This window comes from Syngnathus floridae, chromosome 5 (genome assembly GCF_059516105.1).
Source record: "Syngnathus floridae isolate MCC-2025c chromosome 5, RoL_Sflo_1.0, whole genome shotgun sequence".
Lineage (NCBI taxonomy): Eukaryota > Metazoa > Chordata > Actinopteri > Syngnathiformes > Syngnathidae > Syngnathus > Syngnathus floridae.
Window position 1 is genome coordinate 15206266 of NC_142417.1, and position 23735 is coordinate 15230000.

Genomic DNA, 23735 nt, shown 5'->3' on the forward strand with positions numbered 1-23735 from the left:
TATTTTCTACATTGCTTTCATCCATAAATGCTGACACTGAGAACACATTCAAACAATTTGTTGAGGTTGTATGTATTCATCCATCCATCCATCCATCCCTCCATCCATCCATCCATCCATCCATCCATCCATCCATCCATCCATCCATCCATCCATCCATCCATCCATCCATCCATCCATCCATCCATCCATCCATCCATCCATCCATCCATCCATCCATCCATCCATCTTCTTCCGCTTATCCGGGGTCGGGTTGCGGGGGCAGCAGCTTCAGGAGGTACTCCCAGACTTCCCTCTCCCCAGCCACTTCATCCAGCTCATCCCAGGGGATCCCAAGGCGTTCCCAGGCCAGTTGAGAGACATAGTCTATCCAGCGCATCCTGGGTCGTCCCCGGGGTCTCCTACCGGTGGGACATGCCCGAAACACCTCCACAGGGAGGCGTCCAGGAGGCATCCTGATGAGATGCCCGAGCCACCACATCTGGCTCCTCTCAACGTGGAGGAGTAGCGACTCCACTCCGAGTATCTCCCGGATGACCGAGCTTCTCACCCTATCTCTAAGAGAGAGCCCGGACATCCTGCGGAGAAAACTCATTTCGGCCGCTTGTATCCGGGATCTCGTTCTTTCGGTCACGACCCATAGCTCGTGACCATAGGTGAGGGTAGGAGCGTAAATCGACCGGTAAATTGAGAGCTTTGCCTTTTGGCTCAGCTCTCTCTTTACCACGACGGACCGATACAAAGTCCGCATTACTGCCGACGCTGCACCGATCCGCCTGTCGATCTCTCGCTCCATCCTCCCCTCACTCGTGAACAAGACCCCAAGATACTTAAACTCCTCCACTTGGGGCAGGATCTTATCCCCGATCTGGGGAGGTTATTCCACCCTTTTCCGATCGAGGACCATGGACTCGGATTGGGAGGTGCTGACCCTCATCCTGACCGCTTCACACTCGGCTGCGAACCGCTCCAGTGAGAGCTGGAGATCACGGCCTGAAGAAGCCAACAGCACCACGTCGTCTGCAAAAAGCAGAGACGCAACGCTGAGGTCCCCAAACCCCCTCAACGCCGAGGCTGCGCCTAGAAATTCTGTCCATAAAAATTATGAACAGAATCGGTGACAAAGGGCAGCCTTGGCGGAGTTCAACCCTCACTGGGAACGAATGCGACTTACTGCCGGAAATGCGGACCAAACTCTGGCATCGGTGATACCGAACCGCCCTTATCAGTTGGCTCAGCACCCGAAGCACCCTCCACAGAACCTCCCAAGGGACACGGTGTACAAACCACAAAACACATGTGGACTGGTTGGGCGAACTCCCATGCACCCTCGAGGATCCTGCTGAGGGTGTAGAGCTGGTCCACTGTTCCACGGCCAGGACGAAAGCCACACTGCTCCTCTTGAATCCGAGGTTCGGCCTCCCGACGGACCTTCCTCTCCAGCACCCCTGAATAGACCTTATCAGGGAGGCTGAGGAGTGTGATTCCCCTGTAATTGGAACACACACTCGGATCCCCCTTCTTAAAGAGGGGAACCACCACCCCAGTCTGCCAATCCAGAGGTACTGTCCCCGATGTCCACGCAATGTTGTAGAGGCGTGTCAGCCATGACACCCCCACAACATCCAGAGCCCTTAAGAACTCCGGGCGGATCTCTTCCACCCCTGGGGCCTTGCCACCGAGGAGTTTTTTAACTACCTCAGTGACTTCGACCCCAGAGATTGGAGAGTCCGCCTCAGAGTCCCCAGGCCCTGCTTCCACAATGGAAGGCGTGTAGGAAGTCTTCGAAGTATTCTCCCCACCGACTCATGACGTCCCGAGTCAAGGTCAGCAGCACGCCATCCCCACTGTAAACAGAGTTGACGTTGCACTGCTTCCCCCTCCTGAGATGCCGAATGGTGGACTAGAATTTCCTCGAAGCCGTCCGGAAGTCATTCTCCATGGCCTCGCCAACTCCTCCCACGCCTGGGTTTTTGCCTCAGCAACCGCCGAAGCCGCGTTCTGCATGGCCATCCGATACCTGTCAGCTGCCTCCGGAGTCCCGCAGGCCAAACAGCCCAATGGGACTCCTTCTTCAGCTTGACGGCATCCCTTACCGCCGGTGTACACCAGCGGGTTCGGGGATTGCCGTCACGACAGGCACCAACGACCTTATGGCCACAGCTCCGGTCGGCCGCCTCAACAATGTAGGCGCGGAACATGGTCCACTCGGACTCATTGTCCCTTGCCTCCCCCAGGACGTGGGAAAAGCTCTGCCGGAGGTGGGAGTTGAAGCTCTTCCCGACAGGGGATTCTGCCAGACGTTCCCAGCAGACCCTCACAGAGCGTTTGGGTCTGCCAGGTCGAACCGGCATCTTCCCCCACCATCGGAGCCAACCCACCACCAGGTGGTGATCAGTTGACAGCTCCGCCCCTCTCTTTGCCTGAGTGTCCAAAACATGCGGCCGCAAATCCGATGACACAACTACAAAGTCGATCATCAAACTGCGACCTAGGGTGTCCTGGTGCCAAGTGCACACATGGACACCCTTATGTTTGAACATGGTGTTCATTATAGAAAATCCATGTCGAGCACAGAAGTCCAATAATAGAACACCGCTCGGGTTCAGATCGGGGGGGCCGTTCCTCCCAATCATACCCTTCTAGGTCTCACTGTCATTGCCCACGTGAGCATTGAAGTCACCCAGTAGAACGATGGAGTCCCCAGAAGGAGCGCTCTCCAGCACTTCCTCCAGGGACCCCAAGAAGGGTGGGTACTCTGAGCTGCCATTTGGTGCATAGACACAAACAACAGTCAGGACCCGTCCCCCCACCCGAAGGCGGAGGGAGGCTACCCTCTCGTTCACCGGGGTGAACCCCAATGTGCAGGCGCCCAGCGGGGGGCAATAAGTATACCCACACCTGCTCGACGCCTCTCACCGTGGGCAACTCCAGAGTGGAAGAGAGTCCAGCCCCTCTCGAGAAGGCTTGTACCGGAACCCAAACTGTGCGCGGAGGCAAGCCCGACTACGTCTAGTTTTCTGCCTCGCACACCAGCTCGGGCTCCTTTCCAGCCAGAGAGGTGACATTCCACATCCCAAGAGCCAGCTTCTGCAGCTGGGGATCAGACCGCCAAGGTCCCTGCCTTTGGCCGCCGCCCAGCTTACACTGCACCCGACCCCTTTGGCCCCTCCCACACGTGGTGAGCCCATGGGAAGGGGGACCCACGTTTCCTTTTCGGGCTGTGCCAGGCCGGGCCTCATGGGTGAAGGCCCGACCACCAGACGCTCGCCTTCGAGCCTCGCCTCAAGGCCTGGCTCCAGAGGGGGGCCCCAGTGATCCGCGTCCGGGCGAGGGAAAACGCAATCCATTTATTTTATTCATCATAAGGGGCTTGTGAGCCGTGCTGGCCCCTCACCTAGGACCCGTTTGCCATGGGTGACCCTACCAGGGGCTTGAAGCCCCAGACAACATGGCTCCTAGGATCATAGGGGCACGCAAACCCCTCCACCACGATAAGGTGACGACTCACGGAGGGGGGTTGTATTTATTTATTTATTTAGTTATTTAAACTCCTCAATCTTCAAACTATGGTGGATAAGGACGGCAAACTCTGTGATGATAAGCTAAAGGAGCAGGAGAGGTCATGTAGCTCCCAAGGGGGAACCGGACAGAATGTGATTCCAGAAGTGAATTCATTCCATCATCATTCCTGTCAATTCATTTGCTGTGGCATTCATCTTGCCAAGGGTCATCCCACTCTACACAGGGACAATCAACCTTCAAGCTCAGGAATATTTGGACAATGACAATTTGATTGAGTTTGCCTTTTTAGCTCACCGCATTGGATTCGAAATAATTGTGAACTTTTTTATGGCCGGTGTGGGCATACCTTTGAATGCTCTGCCCTTATTTTCCGTGAACACTGCCTTTATGGTTCATATTTTTTTATTATTCTGCTCGTCTCTGGTGAGCATTGCATTTTACAGGCCAGTTATGTGGCTCACTCACAGCAGCTGGCTTGGGGAAGCCATAAAAAGGTTTTGTAATCATGAAAAAGAATTGACATTGTCCCTGAAATACACATGCCCATTTGGAATTTATATTATTTTTAACCCATTGTGTTGTGGCCTGTGTTTAGAATTTCAGTGCAGTTTTTTCAGTGTTGATTAATATTGTCTTTTAGAGAAAGGTATAAAATCCCTAGAAAATATTTCTTATTGTGGAAAGAGTGAAAACTGATTGAAGATCCGGCCACACACAAACAAAAGGCAAGTAAGAATTTATTCTTGGGGACTGTGTTTAAGCTTTCAATAATTTTTGGGCTTCATTCATTGCACCGTACTACTCTTTTCTCATGTGGCCACTACAATTGATACGTTTGCAAGATACCATTTAATGTGAATTTGAATTTCCTGATTTCAGCGGTTGATTTACTGTTGATGTTTTTTTTTCACTTTCATTGGCTTGCGTATTTTACACATGCCTTCGGCAGCATGAAACATGGTGTGCGTGTATTTTAGCTGCAGATGCATGCAAACCAGCTAAATCCATCACCATCTCCTGGGGCTTAAAGCACTACTTTTTTTTTATAAAGGATCAGCATTTATTTCTGAGAGAATAAACAAACTCTATTTGAGAGCTAGTACACATGCTTGATAATAACAACAGGTAATACCATATAAGTGCCATATATAAGTGCAACATAAGTGATAAGTGCCACGTTGAAACAGACGAAAGCAGATGGCTGCTTAAATATTCATACAGTCAATTTGTTCATATGTTTGCTGACTGGCCACACACATGAGACGAGGAGAGGTGAGTGGAAATAGCGTCGGAAGAAAGAAGAGGCAAAAAATAAGAAAAAATGAAAAATTCAATCATGCTTCACACTTTCGCTTTTAGATTGTGTGATTCAGGAAGCTTTGAGGTTCCTAGTTTAGACCATCTTGAGTCATCTTGATCTTGCAGCTGTATGTGTTGGCCACGTCAATGATGGTGGTTCATGCACGGTCACACGAGAACTGGGGCCACATGCGATAAAACGTGTCATTGAACCGTGACAACAATGTTTTGTGACAACTAATTGTCATTCCAGGAAAATATGAGGATTGCTTTCCACACTGAAATGCATTTTGAAACCTATTCACTCTGAGGCTTGTTTAGAAAAGTAATCATTTTCAGGCTCTTAAACGCTGCCTTGGTGAGAACAAAAAATGCCCAAATGGTAAAAAAAGGAAAAAATTGTGCTGACACGAGGCCGAAATTTGTTTCCTGCTTTCTTTCAGTACTTCATTGTCAGTTTATTGTTTGTGTTTGCTGCCTCCCTTGTATTTATTTTAGTACTTTGAATTGTATTTTAGACTATTTTTCATAATTCCACCCTCCCTGTTTCCCTTTTTTCTATTTTTGAAAAATAAATTATTATGGAAAGTACCTGTACCTTACTTTCCATCTTCTGTGCACTTGGGTCCTCAAACCCTGCCAAACCAACATATTGATTTGTTTTCATTCTTTTTTTTTAATGCCAGAATTTGCTGCCAGAAAGCAACTCCATCCTAAACCCAAATCCCCTTATGTGCAGTGGTACCCTGACTTACTCGTGCTCTATTTTAGTGTTTCTCAAAATTTTCCAGTGTTGAGAGCGAGAATTTGAATGACAAGTGATCCAATGTTCACTGGAGAATATTGTTTCCATGTGCAAGTAAATTGACTTGCAAGCTGGGTCAAAGAACGAATCCTGTTCGTAAGTCAAGGTACAAGTGTATATATTTACATCCTCCTGAGATTCTGCCAAGCTCGACGCGGTGCACGTGCGCACGAAATGGGCGGGTTGCTCTTCCATATATGGTTGGCACTTCCTTTCCGGACTCGTGGCTGGGGGAGTGTAGAGATGAGCATCACGTCTCGCACGCGCCGCGGCTCCTTTCCCAGTTCACAGCACAACAGCTTCATTAGCTTCAGTATGAAAATGCAAAATTGTGACTTATCGTCGTAGGGCGGTCATTTCTTCTTCTTCTCCTTCTCATCTTCTTCTTTCTTTAATTTGGGTAATTTCTTTCGTTGATCATTGTGGAATGGTCCGCGCTTTCTCCTCTGGTCGTGTTTACTTCAGCATGGGAACTGCAGCGTCCAAAAGGAAAAATCTTAGGAGTGATGCGATATCATCCGTGGCCGCAAAAGTTCGGTGAGTACTACCTAGAAAGAAAATGAAAGAAAATAAAGCTGTACAAAATGTGAACTGCAGCAGAACCGTGCGACTTAGTGGGAGCTTAAAGTGATGCTTGTAATAGTATAACACACCGTGTTTGTGACTTGGGAAAGAAGTATTGTTTAGCAGAATTAAATAATTAGATTTGGATAAGATACATTAAATTAGGAATATTGTACCTTTTACATGGCAAAGAGGCTATACAAAAGTTACTATAAAGAAACCATCCCAAAAGCTTACCCAAAAAGTACAAAGGTAACAAATTGTATTTGCTGTCATGTAAAATAACATGCAAAAGTTTTGATTTATTTCTGTTAACTGTCAAACGCAAGAAGAATCCAGCTGGTCACAATGGATCTGCACTAATTGTAATAACATTTCATTTTAACTTGATGCAGACTGCAACCAAAGGTCATTGTGTCAGATCGATGTATTCTCAGTTTAAAAGCTGTCTCTAATGTTGTTTGATTTGTGAACCCGTTAACAGCCTAAAATAAATAAATAAATAAATAAATAAATAAATAAATAAATAAATAAATAAATAATAAATAAACAAACATCTGATATGTCACGTTTGATGCTTGTATTCCTTTGAATTCAGTTAATTTTTAGTCTGTTCAGCAACTTGGCGAATCAGGCAAACAAATATACTCAAAGGAAAAGACAATATTCACTGATCGGCTGTCTACTCTGTGTTTTTCCTATATGTGGCAATTTAATACTGTATAATTTTGCTGTGCTGTGAAATATAATTTTGCTGTGAATGGCAGTAGAAAAGCTAGATTTTTTTGATATTCTTTGCTTAACCATGTAAGGCATGTGAGAACAGCTTCTTCTTTACAATGCCGACCTTGAGGCAATTTCTAGTTCAGGACAGCGGAGTCACAATCGAGCCACATCCACCCAATCACACAGCCTTGTGAATTTGAACTGCATAATACTATTTTAGCATTTTATATAAATTGCGATGATTCAATAGTGATCTCAAATTTTTTTGTTCTGTCTTTTTTTTTAAACAGTGTTGAGAGGGTCCTCTCCCCCCCCCAGCAGTACACATTTTATTTATATACTCTCCAAATTCTGCAAACTACATTTAAAAAAATATCTGAGTTTAAAGTTTTAAAAACTCGTTTTTGTTCCCTCAAGTTATCTGAGTTTTTCAATTTACTTTTCTCTTATTAGGTAGTTTTTTCAGGCAACACGGTGTATGATCCTGTGCCTCAGCTTTCCTATGTGGAGTTTGCATATTCTCCCTGGGCTTGCAGTCGTTCTCGCCGACCAGTCTCTCTCATGGTCAGCTGGGACAAACTGCAGCACAGTGAGGATAAGCAGTACAGAAGATGGATGGATGGATGGATGGATGGATGGATGGATGGATGGATGGATGGATGGATGGATGGATGGATGGATGGATGGATGGATGGATGTTTTTATGTTGTGTGTTTAATGTTGCCCACTCTGCATCCAATGCAACCTGGTCGTCCTGGAAATTCTTTCTCATGGTTTCTCATTTTGGATGGTCGAACGGACGGATGGATGGATGGATGGATAGAGGGACAGAGGGAGGGAGGGAATTTGTCCCACATTACTGGACCACATACAGTCCCATAGTAGGAGATTGGCAAAGTCAAACATATGTGGAAAAGTGGTTAAGAATACCTACATATGTCCTTTCCATATTTACATAGGACATACGTAGTACCCTTTAAGTAAGGCACCAAATAATCTCAATATGCTCCCCTTGTTTTAAAATTTCATGACCCATTGAAAAGTGTGAAAGAAAAACAAATTGTTTTTGATACAATATTTTAGTAATCGAGTATTCTACCGAATATTCCATCGTTTCCCAAAACTTAACTCATGCACATGTAATAGTTTTGAATATGGACATACACATTTAGCACATTTGCGTAAATATTTCCAGTTTGTGATTTAACACCTGCATTAGCCATTAGTATAGATTAGTAAGTAATTTTGGCACTATAGACAATGGCACTTTTTAATTCACTTATGTTGCCACTGTTGGAATATATCTCCATAGTAAATCAAGGACTTTATATACGTACTTCCAGGAAGGGTCGAATATTAGTTGTGACAGAATGGGCATGGAAGGATTAAGCTAATGACAATGTATTGGAAAACGGACTGATTTGCATGACATTGTATCCTTTCATTGTAATGCTTATTCGACGATGTCTTGATACTGGCCTTGTGCACTGAAAGGATTATGTCAAGAATGGAGTTGAAGGTTAATATATGTAGTATTAATAGAGTTTTGCCTTGGCAGTCATGAAAGCAATGTACTAGGCTTATAAAGACCTTCTTGAAACAATAGTTTTATTTTAATGAGTGCGTTTGACAGGACATTTTGTCAATTATTGCCCCCCCCCAAAAAAAAAAAAAACTGTTCACCAACAGAAAAAAAAGTGTGCTCTTTATTGCACGAATGTCTTCTCTATACTTAATGGAAAAAAAATCTGTATTCCTTCTCAACAATCAATTGAAAGTCATTGTATTGATGGATGTATTAAGATCATTTGGATTTAATGTATTTTGGAGACTACTGATATTAGTTTTGAAATGTTGTAAAAAAATGTTATATGTTCATGATCTGTTAAATACAGTACGTAATTGGTTAGGTTTGACTGTGTTGTTTCGCCATCCCCATTTGAAACACTTGCCCACCTGCATGAGTGGCTGTTTAACATAATTTCTGTATTTTGTAAATTGGATGACTTGTTTTGCTTCTGCTTGATGGAACCACTTACAGCCTTTTAGGAGAAGGGTGTACTGTCATTACCCAATGTAGTGCCTTTGTTGTTGCTGGTTTGTAGCGGAACAAGAGCCATAAAGTTCAAGTGATGCAATTTTGCTTTTTGCCAACATGGGTCATCTCAGCGTAAAGAACAGAAAATTTGTGATAAGAACGGCTATCAGTTGACAACAAATTAAACAGAACTTATGAAAACTGTTAATGTGATCTTCGTATCACATCAATTAAATATGCTGATCAAAGATGTCTATCTTAACAAGAAACTTACATATGGACCACTAAATAAGCAAAAGTATTGACAGAGGTATTTGTGTACTACTACACTTACATATGTAGGTCACTTGAAAATACAGGGAATTTTGAATTAACACTGAAACTGGTGTGTTGTTTGAAGACTTGTTGGCTCATGTTCGCACGATGGTTAACATATTAAACCATGGTGAGGATCACGTTGTTCAATGGCATCAATGTATGTATCCGAGGCCAGTCCATTTCCAAAGACTATGAACTGAAAGGTGTGAATACTTGAGGTAAGTGGTATAAAAATAAATGTGAGAGAATTGGATCGGTGGTGCACTGGTTAGCACGTCTACCTCAGGTTGCAGAGGTTGTGGGTTTGATTCCAGCTCCAGCCTTCCTGTGTGGATTTTGAATGTTCTCCCCGTGCCTGCATGGGTTTTTGTTCCGGGTGCTCCGGTTTCTTCCCACATTCCAAAAACATGCATGGTTGGTGAGTTGGGTACTATAAATTAGGGCTGCAGCTATTGAATATTTTAGTAATCGAGTATTCTACCGAATATTCCATCGATTAATCAAATAATCGGATACAACGTAATTTTTCTTAGTTAAAGAGCAATTATAAATATACAAGAGAAAATAAAACATATCACTTAATAATGAACAATCAATTGTTTTCATTTTTTAGAAAATCAACATTTTTATTTATACATTTTGTGCAAAGAAGAAAATCATATTTCCTACATTAGGAATTGCTCTCATTGCTAAATTGCTCTTGAGATGTGATTATGAGTGTGAAGGGTTGTTTGTCTCTACTATGTGCCCTGCATTTGACTGGCAACCAGTTCAGGGTGTCCCCCACCTACTGTCCTAAGTCAGTTGGGATAGGCTCCACCACACCCTTGACCCTCGTGAGGACAAGTGGTTCAGAAAATGCATGCATGGATGAATTGAGAAGATGCTGAGTGACGTATTTGCTTGTGATTAAGAACGCAGGAAGGAAGTGACGTGCCACTGCAGCCTACAACAGGTCACTTGATGGGCCAAATTTGAAATGCTTGGGCATTGACTTGACACTCGTGTGTGCGTGCGTGTCTGTTTGTGTCTGTGTGTGTCTGTGTGTGCGTGTAACAAAATGTTGAAAATTGAAAATTTAGAATTTAAGACAAATTGTTCTTGAAATGAATTTGAATTGGTTGGAAACTGTGTAAATCCAGACTAAAATATCATCGGCTTGCATCAACTAAAAGTCATAAAAGTAAACACATTTCTGACTAAAATAAGATGTGCTGGGTTTTTTTTTAATAAAGAAGGAAAAGACATATATAAGTTGCATTGGAGTATAAGTCGCATTTTTGGGGGAAATTTATTTGATAAAAACCAACACCAAGATCAAACATGTCATCTTGAAAGGCAATTTAAAATAAAAATAGAATCGAGGCAACAACAGGCTGAATAATTGCACGGTATGCTCTCGTTACATGACGCATAAACAACGAACTGAAAACGTGCCTGGTATCTTAACATAACATAATAAGAGTTACATATTCGGATAACTATAACATAAATAACATGCTAACAAGTTTACCAAACCATCCGTGTCACTCCAAATCACTAAATCCAATGAAATGTTCATCTTCTGTGTCACTTTCAAACAATTCCGCTAACTCCGGAGGTAGAAATTGCGGTGCTTCCTCTTCTACGTCGCCATTTTTGTTAAGCCCTTCTCAGTTGTTTCTATATGTTACCGTCAATGTTGAAATTATATAATTACAAGCCTCAAGCGCCCTCTTGCGGTTTAGTGTGAAAATAACATGTGAAATTAAATAATAATGTGTTAATAATTTAACACATAAGTCGCTAAATATAAGTCGCACCGCCGGCCAAACTATGAAAAAAAACTGCGACTTATAGTCCGGAAAATATAGTAAATTAAAATAGCATTTTTTGTCATACATCTGTTTCAGAAGTGCGTGCTTCTGAGTCTCGAGTAGTTGCTCTTTCCACTATTTAAGTTGCTTAACCCTGATATGCAGTATGATTGTATGTAATGCATAACCACTCCCCCAACCACAAAAGCATCTCACAAATGCACACAACTATTCACCAAAGCAGAAATCCCTTTCCCTTTTCTCAAACCATTAAGGCGCCTATAGTATATGCCCCTCCAGCTCTGTGACACTGCTCATTAATGTGTCCCACTGGGAGGCCTCTATACGGTACATAATTCACCGTATATATTTACTAGTTCTTCTCCTCCACAATCATGTGGGGAAGTAATCATATATACCTCATGTGAGCATCTCCCAAGCACATAATATCATGCACTGTCTGGATCATTGTCTTCTTCTATATCGACTCTCAACTTGTTTAATACAAATTCCTTGCTTATTTTTCCCATCATCCCACTTCCCGCTCTGTGCTCACTTCTATTTTTGGTCTTAAAGACGCTTGTCACCGTATTTCTTGTGCTCTCTCCTCCCCCTCCTTCATGTCACATGGCTGAAAACATGCAGTAGGAAAAAAAAACAAAAGCACATGGCAGAGCTGCTGATAGTGCAACTGCACTCAGCCATAGCTAAATCAGACACAGTCAGACGCTTTCATTTTACTAGTATGTCTACAGTCCTGTATTTTATGCTTTTTATATGTGCCACTTATCAAGTACTAAGTGCTAAAAAGGGAAACTCACAGCTTTGTGATTCAGTTGTACCAGTGTGAGCGATGACAATAAGCTTTTGGTTCAAACAGAGTTCACCAGTCTATTTTTTATGACTTAGTTTATATGATAGAATTTAACTGTATTCTGAGATAAACTATGATCTAATGTGTTATTTAGATCTAACCACTAAGCATTTAGACAAACTGTGAACAATACGAGTTGTTGTTTTTAAAATGTTTTTAAAAAAATATATAAATAAAAAAATAGTTTTGTGCATTTGCCATGCCATGTACTTTTTGGATGCAGTTCACTTTCAACATGTGAAACTATCTTCCAATATTAGTGACAGTCTCGGCAGGAACCCATAAAGTCAAGTACGCTACATGGTGACTTTGAACATTGCACTGCTTCGTCCTCCCCGAACTAGGCTGTGAGCATGTTGACATCACTCTCTTCCGAGTGTAACATGGATTTTTTGTAAGTGCTCCAAGTCATGCAGATAGATTAAGCATGATTGCATTTTCTTCCTTGTGCCCTACCTCCTTCTCCCCTCGATTCATCCAGAGTCTTCACGGGAAATTCCGCCACTGCACGTGCAGCCTCATATTTAATTACTTAGAGTGTCATAGCGAGCAGGCATATAGGCTGCAGCATCGACATAGCTATTCCATTTGACTGAGGCTCCAGGAGATTTATGTTTGGGTTTGTAGACAGCTTGCTGCACAGTGCATGTGTAACCTATTTATTTTTACTTGTGCTGCTCAATACAACTGTGTAAGAATATACCTATTGGACGGGTGTAGTCAGTCGAACTAATCCCGTGATAGTGTACAAATGTGTGTGGCCGTTACCATTTGCAGAATGTACCCTTAAGAGTCAGTGCTGTATGTAGGTCAACTGAACAATCAAGATAAAATTATTTTTAAAGTAAACTGAATTTTTCTGAATTGTAAATTGATTTCAAGATATACAGTACTTCATTTGATGAGCAACAACATACTGCAGTTCAGATAAAAGAGGAATATATAAATTACAGTAAACGTTTGTTAAATAAAAATGGCAAGTGGTTTGTCTTGGAGACATGTTTCATTATACTGAAGCACCCTAATCACTATGCAGATTACAAAACCATAAAAGCCATCATAAAGAGAATTGACCCATAAGGGGGATGTTGCTATGCTTTAAAATTTCATTATCTATTTCAGTTCAGGGGTCACAGGACAAAATGGAGCATTAAAAATCGAACAGAACCATGCATAGCAGTGGCTTTGTGGTAGTATTCCGCGTTATCAACTGTACTCATCTCTCTCACTAAACATTTTCAGCATGTGTGTGTGTTAGTACCCCATTCTTCATATTTTGAGGACACAGATTGGCGTCCTGTTGGCGGACGCAGACGAAAAGTCACGTTTCTACTCGGGGTGCAACGGCATAGATAATCCACAGTACGGTACATCGCTTGGTTTGCGCGCCACGGTTTTCGGTACACCTCATTGCGCACAGAGAAAACACTTTTTCTATAAAAATATTGCTTTATTTTGGTTTTAAGCAGCATTTTTTTAACTCTGGGATTGATTCATTAATAATGATTTTGACATTTTCAAATGAAAATGCAAAATTTGCAGTCGTACTGTAGCTGGTAAAGTTAACTTGGAAAGAAGATCTTTAACTAAACAGTATTCCCTCGTTCTTCGTGGGAGATGAGTTCCAGAACCACCCGCAAAAAATGAAAATCCGCGACGTAGAAACAGTATATGCATTATTTAAACATTTAAATACCAATGTATTAAAATTACCAACACATACGTAGTGTTTCTCGAAATACTGTGTTGCCAGCTGAGTACAGTAAAACAAGTGAGACAAAGGAGCAAGCTCCTGGTCTCTCCTGGGTTTGGGAACACAAAATGTCCAAAATAGATGCTGCAGTTTTGAATCCAGCCAATTAAAATTTAAATTTACGACCACCAATATTTATAAGCGATTTTTTTCTCGACAAGAAGCCCAAAGTTATTGATGATACGCATATCTGGCAACCATGGCTGCACGGACCTGCCTACAGTTACAAGAGCGGCCCAAGCACAACAGCGATTAGACTTAATCTTGCGAAGGGAGGCCTTTTGAACCAGCTCAGAATGGCACATATACACATATGTATCTTGTCAATCTTGTAAATGCATCTGTGTAAAATTAAGTACTGAAACACCACAGTCCATTAGGGCGTATTGTCCCGTGCAAAGCAGACTGAACGGCTCGATGTTTTGCCGTGTACCCTTGCACCCCGAGATCCCACCAGGAAAAGTTTTTTTTTAATTAATCTAGCAATCTAGCACATCACACTGTTGATTTGGTAACACAGGGGCCGTTTCAAAAATACTTTTCATCAGATGCTTCATGTATGCTAGCTAAGACAACACAAACATTTTGTCATGAGGGAACGGTAATACACAAAGTAAGCAACCCATCAAGATAGTATTTTGTATTTGGGACGTTGTGAGTCGGTGGGGGAATACTTTGAAGACCTTCTCAATTCGACCGACATGCCTTCCATTGAGGAACCAACTGGTGCAGAAGGAATCGGGACACGTGACAATATCACATTTGTTCTTTTATTTACTGGAAAGGTACAATGCATGCACAATATCACGTATATATACATGCCCAGAACAGTGTGGGAATGGTTATCAAGGGAATGGAAAATGTATGTAGTTATGTAGTGTAAAGGTAATGGGGAGGGTTTAAAAAAACATTCCTATTGTGGACTGGACCGCAATGCAGCAGGATATTCATGCACAACCATGACTCACTTTGGTTTCGCTATGCATGATGTCCCCTGGGTCAGAGTAGTGTGGCAATTCTGAAGATGGACACTTTGCATTGCTTTGCAAGATAAACCATACTTCTTATTACCTTACAATAAAAATACAAACATTTCAACCTGTTTAAATTTATAAATAATGTATATAACATTGCTACATCCCGGTATTCCGCTTTTTGCGGGTGGTTTTGAAACGCATCTCCGGCAAAGAACGCGGGATAACTGTATTACCGTATTTTCCGGACTATAAGGCGCACCTTCAATGAATGGCCCATTTTAAAACTTTGTCCTTATATAAGGCGCACCTGACTATAAGGTGCACCATTAATGCAGATTTTTAATCCAAATCAAATCATTCTCCGTTTTATCTTTTTTATTTCAACTTCAGACGCAACAAATTACTTTATAATCACAAAATAATGATCCATAGTCTTTTTGATTCATGATTCATAGTCTTCAGCGGGCCACTTATGATTGATTTCATGACACAATGCTTCGGGCCAATTTAAATTTAGGAATTTGGTCCATATATAAGGTGCACCGGACTATATGGCGCACTGTCGGCTTTTGAGAACATTTTAGGTTTTTAGGTGCGCCTTATAGACCGGAAAATACGGTAATAAGATTAATTCTCATTATTATTAATTTTGCTCTTGCTATTGTTGTTATTATGATGATGAGCCAAAAAGTGAAACTCCTTATTTACCAGTGGATCTACGCTCATACCCTGACTTATGGTCATGAGCTGTGGGTTGTAATCAAAAGATACTGGATACAAGCAGCCAAAATGAGTGGGATACGGCAAAGAGTACTCGCATCATACAGGTCGTTGCTGTTGCAGCGCGCAGATTTACATATTGCTGCAGCGCAAGCTATCTTAGCGCCTAGCAGTAACATTGCCAAGCAGCCACGAAAGATAAGACTTCTGTGAGAATGAACGACAATGTTACATTGATGCAACACTTTGTTTTTTAACCAGTTTGGTGCGGGACCATGCAAATGATTGGTGAGTGTGGAGTACACGAACCTTTTAGAAAAGAATCACAGCTTTGAGGTTTTGGAAATCACTGAGAATGTGATTTCGGACCCAATACAATAAATCGTTCTGCCCTGGGTGGAGGACTCTATTTATATCATCACTACACCAACACAGCTAGACAACATATTAGACTGTCTTACACATGCAAATTATCGTATTTGTGGCTATTCGCTCTCATTTGCACATTTTGCAAATGCATAATCCATGCTGCAGGAACCACAGGAACGCATAATGGTATATCCTGAGTGTACGTATACAAGGTTCAAGAATTTTTATTGGCCATGTTTGAGCGTGTCAAACAAGGAATTTGACTTCGGTACATCTCAGCCTCTGTTCAACATTTAGGTGACTAACAACACAACACTCAGGACATGTGCGAAAATGGACAAATATTCTCAAACATCCCCTGATCTTAAACTCCCAAGAGGGCAAGGAAAAACTCAAAACTTCTACTAGGGGAAATGAGAAACCTTGAGAAGAGAGCACAGATGGGAGGATCCCTCTTCTAGGATGACCAGGCTGCAATGGACGCGTGTGTGTGTGACGCATGTGTGTGTGTGTGTGTGTGTGTGTGTGTGTGTGTGTGTGTGTGTGTGTGTGTGTGTGTGTGTGTGTGTGTGTGTGTGTGTGTGTGTGTGTGTGTGTGTGTGTGTATATATATATATATATATATATATATATGTATATATATATATATATATAGTATATGTTTGAATATGTTTCAGGTCTTGCAACATCAGACACTGGCACCTGAACGTTGGTGATCAGGGCCCAACTTGTGTTCCAGTACTAACCCATGGGTCTGCACAGCCTATCTCTGGTTTACTGTGAGCTTCACTCACGGATTCAATTACCCTCTGGTTGTTTCTCCCTGTGATGGTCAATTGGCCAAGGATTGTGTAGAGACAAAGTCCTGCATGTTTACTTTCATAGGCTTCCTCAATCCACTCTTCTCATTGCACTGTAAATTCCAGCATAATCAGGAGTTTTGAACCCTGTCTGGCTACAGCGATATTGTTGAAATGTTCTAGGAGTCCCTCATCTGTTTCCCCAGGTCAGTCTTCAAGATGAAAGGGATTCCCTTCTTTAGAGTGTGATGGTGTTTAAAAAAAAGTAAACTTGGGTTTTGACAGATAATGTTATGTTCTCTACTTATTGTGTCTTAACAGCGCAGCCAGAGCGTTTGGAGAATACATGTCCAATCCCAATTCAGAACACCGCAACAGAGCAGGTAGGTGAGGTCATTTGACCGTGTTGCTTCACCTGACTGACATAAATTAACAGATTTTTTTTTACCACTTTGGATGGTCACTTGTTCTTTAAAATGTGACAATTTGTGCAACCTTTAATGAAGCCAAGACTTCTCATCCAACATCACTGACCTAATTTTACCAATTACTAAATCTTGTATTTGGAAGGTTGAAATCTGTTATATTGTATAACATATTCCATATCGTCTTCCATGTTGAGTTTATAGTCAGGACAGTAAAATCCTATTCTTCAGTTGTACTTTGTAGTTACCGTATTTGCCGATGTATAAGTCGACTCGGTGTATAAGTTGACCCCCTAAAATTCGACGGAAATTTACGATTTTATGATATATCCTTTGTATAAGTCGAGCTCAATTGTTGCATTATATTAAACTTCAAAATTCAATCAGAAATATGCGAAATTTATTGACGAAATGTGTTCAAATCCGCGAGTTTGTAGCGAGTGATCTATACGCCATTTTAAATATTATTTACTTCATGACCCTGTGATATTACGCGCCGAGAGAGACTAACAACAATGAACACTCTTAGAAACTGGTTTATTTTTAGTTAAGAAACAACAAATTATAATTATAAAGTGATTGCCGGTACATAGAGTTCAAAATTCGTCTTCATCGTCGCTATTTCCGAAAAGCTCGTTCCATTCGTTTTCGTTTAGTTTGTCGTCATAAAGGGCATCTTCTTGGTCTTCTCTATCCTCAGTTTCCTCCTCCTCTTCCCAGATAAGGTCGTCTTCTGTCCCATCGAGAGCGTTTGGCAAATATTTTCTAAGTGCCAACGGCTCTTGCGCCATAAAGAGTCCGCCTCGGCTGGTTCCCCATATCGGCCAGAACAAGTGAAAATTCGGCCTCTTCCCCTGGAAGTCTGGCCAAGTTTGGCGAATATTTTCTAAGTGCCAACGACTCAACCGCCGTAAAGTGTCTGCCTCGGCTGGTTCCCCAGGTCGGCCACCACAAGTGAAAATTCGGCCTCTTCCCCTGGAAGTCTGGCCAAGTTTGGCAAATATTTTCAAAGTGCGAACGACTCAACCGCCGTAAAGTGTCCGCCTCGGCTGGTTCCCCGTGTCGGCCACCACAAGTGAAAATTCGGCCTCTTCCCCTGGAAGTCCGGCCAAGTTTGGCGAATATTTTCTAAGTGCTAACGACATTCATTTAGACATGGCGATTGAATGTTTACGTACCGGTAGTTATTGTCAATGCTTGACGCGCGATGACTCGCACATTCGCTCAATATGCGATATGCAATATGCAAGGGGGAACCCTTGCAGTCATCGTCGCTGCCTGGCTTTCGATGTCCGTTATTGAGGTGAGAATATTTGAAATTGTTGCTGAGGATGCGTGTTAATGCGACTAACGCTTTATAATGATTCAGTTTCTCGCTGTTTGATGAGCCTGACGGACGCACACCCACGCACAATGAGATGCATGAGAAACGGCCTTGGTTACCATCACATTTGAAGCGATGAATACGAAATTAAATTTTATGACTCGGTGTATAAGTCGAGGTCGATTTTTTTCGGTCGATTTTGGATCGAAAAAGGTCGACTAATACACCGGCAAATACGGTAACAGTATAATTTGAACTTTATGTTTATAGTCTCAACTTTTTTTAAATGCAATCACATTCAGTGACTTTCCTGTTTTATGTTGTCTGTAGATCAGCTGTTATCTGACACCATCCCTGGCCATAGCTGTGACTCTCCAGACATCAGTCACTTGCAGAACAACAATCTGCCACTTCAGAGCCACTCTTTGCCCATAGCTAAATCAAGCAAGACTGGTCAGTCCAATTGTAGTGCCCAGATACAAGCCCAACCTCAGGCCTACCCAGTCAAAGCTCACGGACCTTCTAAACGTAGACTCTCTGCTGAGCGGAGCCTCTCCACAGAGAACCCACCAAGCACCAAAGACTCAGAGGGGTGTGTGACAGTGAAGCCAGCTAGGGTGTACACAATCACAAAAGAGGTAGTGATGACTCTGGGCCGAGGCAGTGAGGAAAGCCTGGAATTGGAGGTGCTGAAGAGCAGCAAGGAAGATCCACTTTCCCACACACAGTGCTACAACTCGTCTTGCACTGACCAGCGATCATCTTCCCGTGGTAGCCATTACCGTAGTAGTCATCACCGCAGTAACCATTACCATGCCCACCAGAATCAGGGAGGCCCTTTGTCATCATCTCAATCACTGCAGAGCTCTGACAGTGCGAGTAACATCCGAGACTGGGGCTTGAGGAAAGGGGGTTCAAAAGATGACAGCACTCCAGATTGTGTGACCTGCACACGTGCCCCATGTCAAAGCCAGCGCTCCCTGGACCTGGATACCTCACCACGGAATGGGAGGAAGCACCTTAAGAAACTAGAGAGGATGTACAGTGAGGATAGAACATCTACTGATGACAAGGGTAATGCATCTTTACAGTCATGATTTCTCAAAAATGATAGTCGTCCATCCATCCATCCATCCATCCACCCATTTTCAATACTACTTATTCTGTTTGTTATCACGGGGAACCTGATACCTATCCGAGTTGACTTAGGACCAGAAACGCAGATGCAGGGTTCCAGACAAACATTTTTACTGGAGCCCCTGACTTGAAAATTTCAGAGCACTGGAAGAAAATTTAGGGGTACACATTCTAAATTGACTTGCAAAGTAAATATTCAGATTCACATTTTCACTGTATTACTTATAAATACTTGCAGAAACTAAATTTTTTTAATTCACGTTTTGTTGTACAAGTTTCGACACAACAAACCCTAAATTATGCAGCTTAAATACCGCAGTTCATTTATCGCGTCTTCAGTACATCGCGGATTTATTCCCAAATAAAAATATAATATAAAAATTCTAAATTGAGTAATTATGGCACGAAAGTTGCTCGCAAACCAGCAGAAGGCAGGGATTGCCCACACAATTGCCGTATGTACACTTGTACTGTTATAAAAAAAGTTGTTATAATAATAATAAAAAATCTAAAAACACATTTACAGTATCTTACCTTGTTATAAAAAACATTCTTATAATAATAAGAGTTCTAAAAACATATTTACAGTATGTACACTTGTTCCTAGTAATAAAAAAGTTGTTATAATAATAAAAGAGTTCTGAAAACATATTTACAGTATGTATACTTTAGCTACAGCTACATGTTACACACACACACACACACGCACACACACACACACACACACACACACACACACACACACACACACACACACACACACACACACACACACACACACACACACACACACACACACACACACACACACACACACACACACACACACACACACACACACACACACACGTATCATATTTGTATTTATATTATTTATACATTATTTTCTGTATGTCATTTCTACTATTAATATAGTATTTACATGTTTGAAAGTATTTGTATGTTAAAAATGAGAGGGTGACATGAATTTTCACCTATCGCGGTGGTCTTGGAACCAATTATCCATGATAAACGAGGGATTGCTGTATTATATAGCTTAACCAATACAGAAAAAATGCTAAATTCATTTAAGAGCCTTATGCACTTCAGTGAAACTTATTTTGACTGTTCTACATTCTATTTTTTTGTGATGACAGAAGATAATTCCTACTATAGCCGGTTCCCAAAAGAAAACACGTTGAGCTTTCTATTTTTTGTGATTACAGAAGATAATTCCAATAGCTGGTTCCCAAAAGAAAACATGTTGAGCTTTCAGACAGCAACTACCACCATGCAAGCGTAAGTACAGCATTTCTACATTTCTTCTCCTTAAATGTGTATAATTCTCTATCAAGTTCTGGTCAGGTCTGTCGGTAAATAAAACGAGTTTCCAGATCATAATTAAATCCACGTTGTGTACTGTTCCATCGTAATAGGATATTTCAAAAATATAATCGATTATGTAACAATTTGTGTTAGTGAGCACTTTTTCTTCGTCAAGATGATCCATTCACGGGTTTGGCCTATCTAGATGCTATGATGATTATTGCCTTAGGCTGCCCACAATAAAATTCCCCAATCAATTCTGCAGTTTTAAAGGATTGGTTTTTTTTTGTATCCTGTTATTGACATAATGATCACATATAATTTGGGTAATTTGAAACTTTGGTATCCTATATGACAGCTCAGGTATGCATTGCAAAAACCACTCCTGTTCTCCACCATATGTGACCTCCCCTATGAGCTGTTATGTGATGAAATTCAACCGATGCCTATTTATGATTTGGCTGGCCATGCTGCTAACTTATCTTCTATCTTGTCTTCTTTCTCTGTGGCGGCATTCCAAATCACGACTGTAGAATATCGTGAGTAATTTCTTCACCCACCCACACGCTTCATATTTGGCATCTTTTTTGGTTCTCGTCAAGTCAAGCAACACCTTGAACCTTTTTCTGCATGTTTTCCACATTTACCCCTGTGTTATTCAATTTATTGTGCCCTCAATAACCACATTTACTGGACTGAGTATTACCAACTTGGTCGAAGGTGCATGAAGGCACATAAAGCAACAAACTAAACCAATTTTTTAAATTCTCTCTTTACAATACAAATCAAGAAATACCCCAGTGATGCTAATAGATGACCTCGTGTAGTATATACTCAGTCCTACAGTATGACGCATGAAATGTAATGGTCAGCGCATATTTTTGCTTATTTGAAAGAAAACATTGTCACCTTCAGTAAATCATTGCTGCATGTGATGGATACAACATTGTAAAATAAGATTGGGGGATGTTTCATACGCAAATAGAATATGAAAAACCCAACGTGATTAATCTTGAAACTATTCCAGTAATAATATGGTGCCAATTTTCTAATCAGGCTGGGCAGTGATAATGTTCACTGTACAGACATTCATTTCTTGTCCTTCCCTAGTAGGTTGGTGGCTATGAACATTCAAAAACTAACTGCAGGATATGACTTGATATTTGACACACATTATGTCCGACCGACATCATGTCAGAGCCATTGTTATCCACTTTAGAATAGAATGACAGGGCTCACTGACCAAGTTCGACAGTCATTGAAATGGCTAGGGTTAATCAAGTCTTAAATTAACTATTATATACAGTAAAAGCTACACAACAAACTGATGAATAACTAGTTTTGAAAGACTGGTAAAAACTGTTCAACTAGTTTAAAAAGATGCATGGTAATAAAAATTGCTAGCAATATCTCTTTCTAAAAAGTGAAGACAATTTGTGAGTTTTGTAATGACACAAAGTCGATGCAAAATGTGTCTTTGCGGGCCACATAAAATGATGTGGCGGGCCGTATTTGGCCCCCGGGCCTTGAGTTTGACACCAATGGTCTACTGTCAAATACTCATAAGCAGTCCCCTTGGTATAAAACTTTTGATAAGGCACACTTGAAAATTCTTAATTATAAACGCGTTTCTCTTTGCTACATTGTGTGTGTGTGTGTGCGTGCATGTGTGCGCGCCCGTGTGTTTTTATGCTGTATCCTGCAATAACCTGTGCCAATCCATGAATAACTCTAAATACTTCAATTACCTTGACTGAACCTAAAACCACTCATTTTGCTCTTAAAAGCGTTCTTCAATCTTTGCTCACAATTTAACCCCTTAAACTCACTGATATGGGTCAGGTCACTAATATGGGTTAGATCACATCAAAACCAAATTTGCCCTACCAAACCTTTCTCCCCCTCGCACCAGCTTAACACTTTGACATTCTGGCAGGGCTTTCCGGGGCATTGCTGAGAAAAAGAGACGGAAAAGAGAGCAGGATGCAGCCACCGTGATCGAGAGGTACCATGTCCTGGCTTTCCTGTCCTGTCCTGTCTAAAGCTAAACCGTCCGTTAACAGCAACCCTGTCGCACAGCAACAAAATCATCAGATTGCCTATGAAATATTAATTCCCTCTATCCTTGAAGGAACACGTTATTTTATCCATGCTGCTTTAATGTATACCACCTGTCACATCAGGTTTAAAAGGAAAAAATATTTATCATAAATTCCAAAATGTAAGATGCACCTAAATATACCAGCTAAAATTAAGGGAAAATCGTGTTTTGTTCATGTGTAAAACGCAATTATGAAAAATCCATAGATAAACTACACTAAACTATAAACCACAGGGTTCAAAGCTTATGTTTCTAATCTGGAAATTACAATGCTTGTTTTATTAAGTTTCCCCCACATTAGTTTAAACAGTAGCTGAAAACATAAATATAACAGGAGCACATTTTCCTTTTTTTAACACATAACTGATTCAGTGCTGCAATTTTCACTCAATGTACTCTACACATTTGCCCTCTCGTTGAGCAGCTACCCACCCATTGCTCGCCAAGATTCATTTCAAAATACTATTAAAAGAAAAAAAAGCCTGGAAGTTCTTACAATTGATATGTGATGAACTGCAGCAGTCTTGGAAGACCTGACCTAAAGAATGGAAATGCATAATGTAGTGTGACTTTCTTTTCACAGCTCCCTCAAACATACTGGATCAGATATCAGAAGCAATGTATACGTATATATTTGAGCATTAATACTTCACAATTAAGGACCCAACAAAAGTTGTGAGGCAAAAATTACCGACATGAATCATGCTCAAACACTGAGTTTAACCTTTCAGACTCAGCCGCCTTATTTACATCGATATCAAAACTAAGAAGGTATTTACTTTGCCATAGAGAACTAATTGGAAGCAGGAACTAGTTCACATTTGTCGTTGGTATTATACTGACAATAATCACTAAGGATTAACGGTGTTGCTGGAATTT

The 23735-nt window shown here is 41.5% G+C and overlaps 1 protein-coding gene and 1 long non-coding RNA gene across 4 annotated transcripts in view; one reads left to right on the forward strand and one right to left on the reverse strand.

Annotated features, from left to right (window-relative positions):
* Nucleotides 1-4456: 4456 nt before the first annotated feature.
* The window catches only part of LOC148398375 (uncharacterized), a 30025-nt gene continuing 10746 nt past the window's right edge, over nucleotides 4457-23735 (reverse strand). For both annotated transcript variants that reach the window (XR_015858679.1, XR_015858678.1), the window contains one exon: nucleotides 4457-6177. This is a non-coding gene — a long non-coding RNA (uncharacterized LOC148398375). The remainder of the gene's footprint in view (nucleotides 6178-23735) is intronic.
* Nucleotides 5689-23735, forward strand: part of LOC148398376 (NMDA receptor synaptonuclear signaling and neuronal migration factor-like) — a 35438-nt gene continuing 17391 nt past the window's right edge. The window contains exons 1-5 of one of the 2 annotated variants that reach the window (XM_088376628.1): nucleotides 5689-6166; nucleotides 16886-16947; nucleotides 18644-19387; nucleotides 20656-20728; nucleotides 22692-22760. In XM_088376628.1, the coding sequence (XP_088232754.1) occupies nucleotides 6057-6166; nucleotides 16886-16947; nucleotides 18644-19387; nucleotides 20656-20728; nucleotides 22692-22760 (1058 nt within the window). In that variant the 5' untranslated portion in view covers nucleotides 5689-6056. The remainder of the gene's footprint in view (nucleotides 6167-16885; nucleotides 16948-18643; nucleotides 19388-20655; nucleotides 20729-22691; nucleotides 22761-23735) is intronic. The other variant, XM_088376629.1, reaches the window with a different exon arrangement.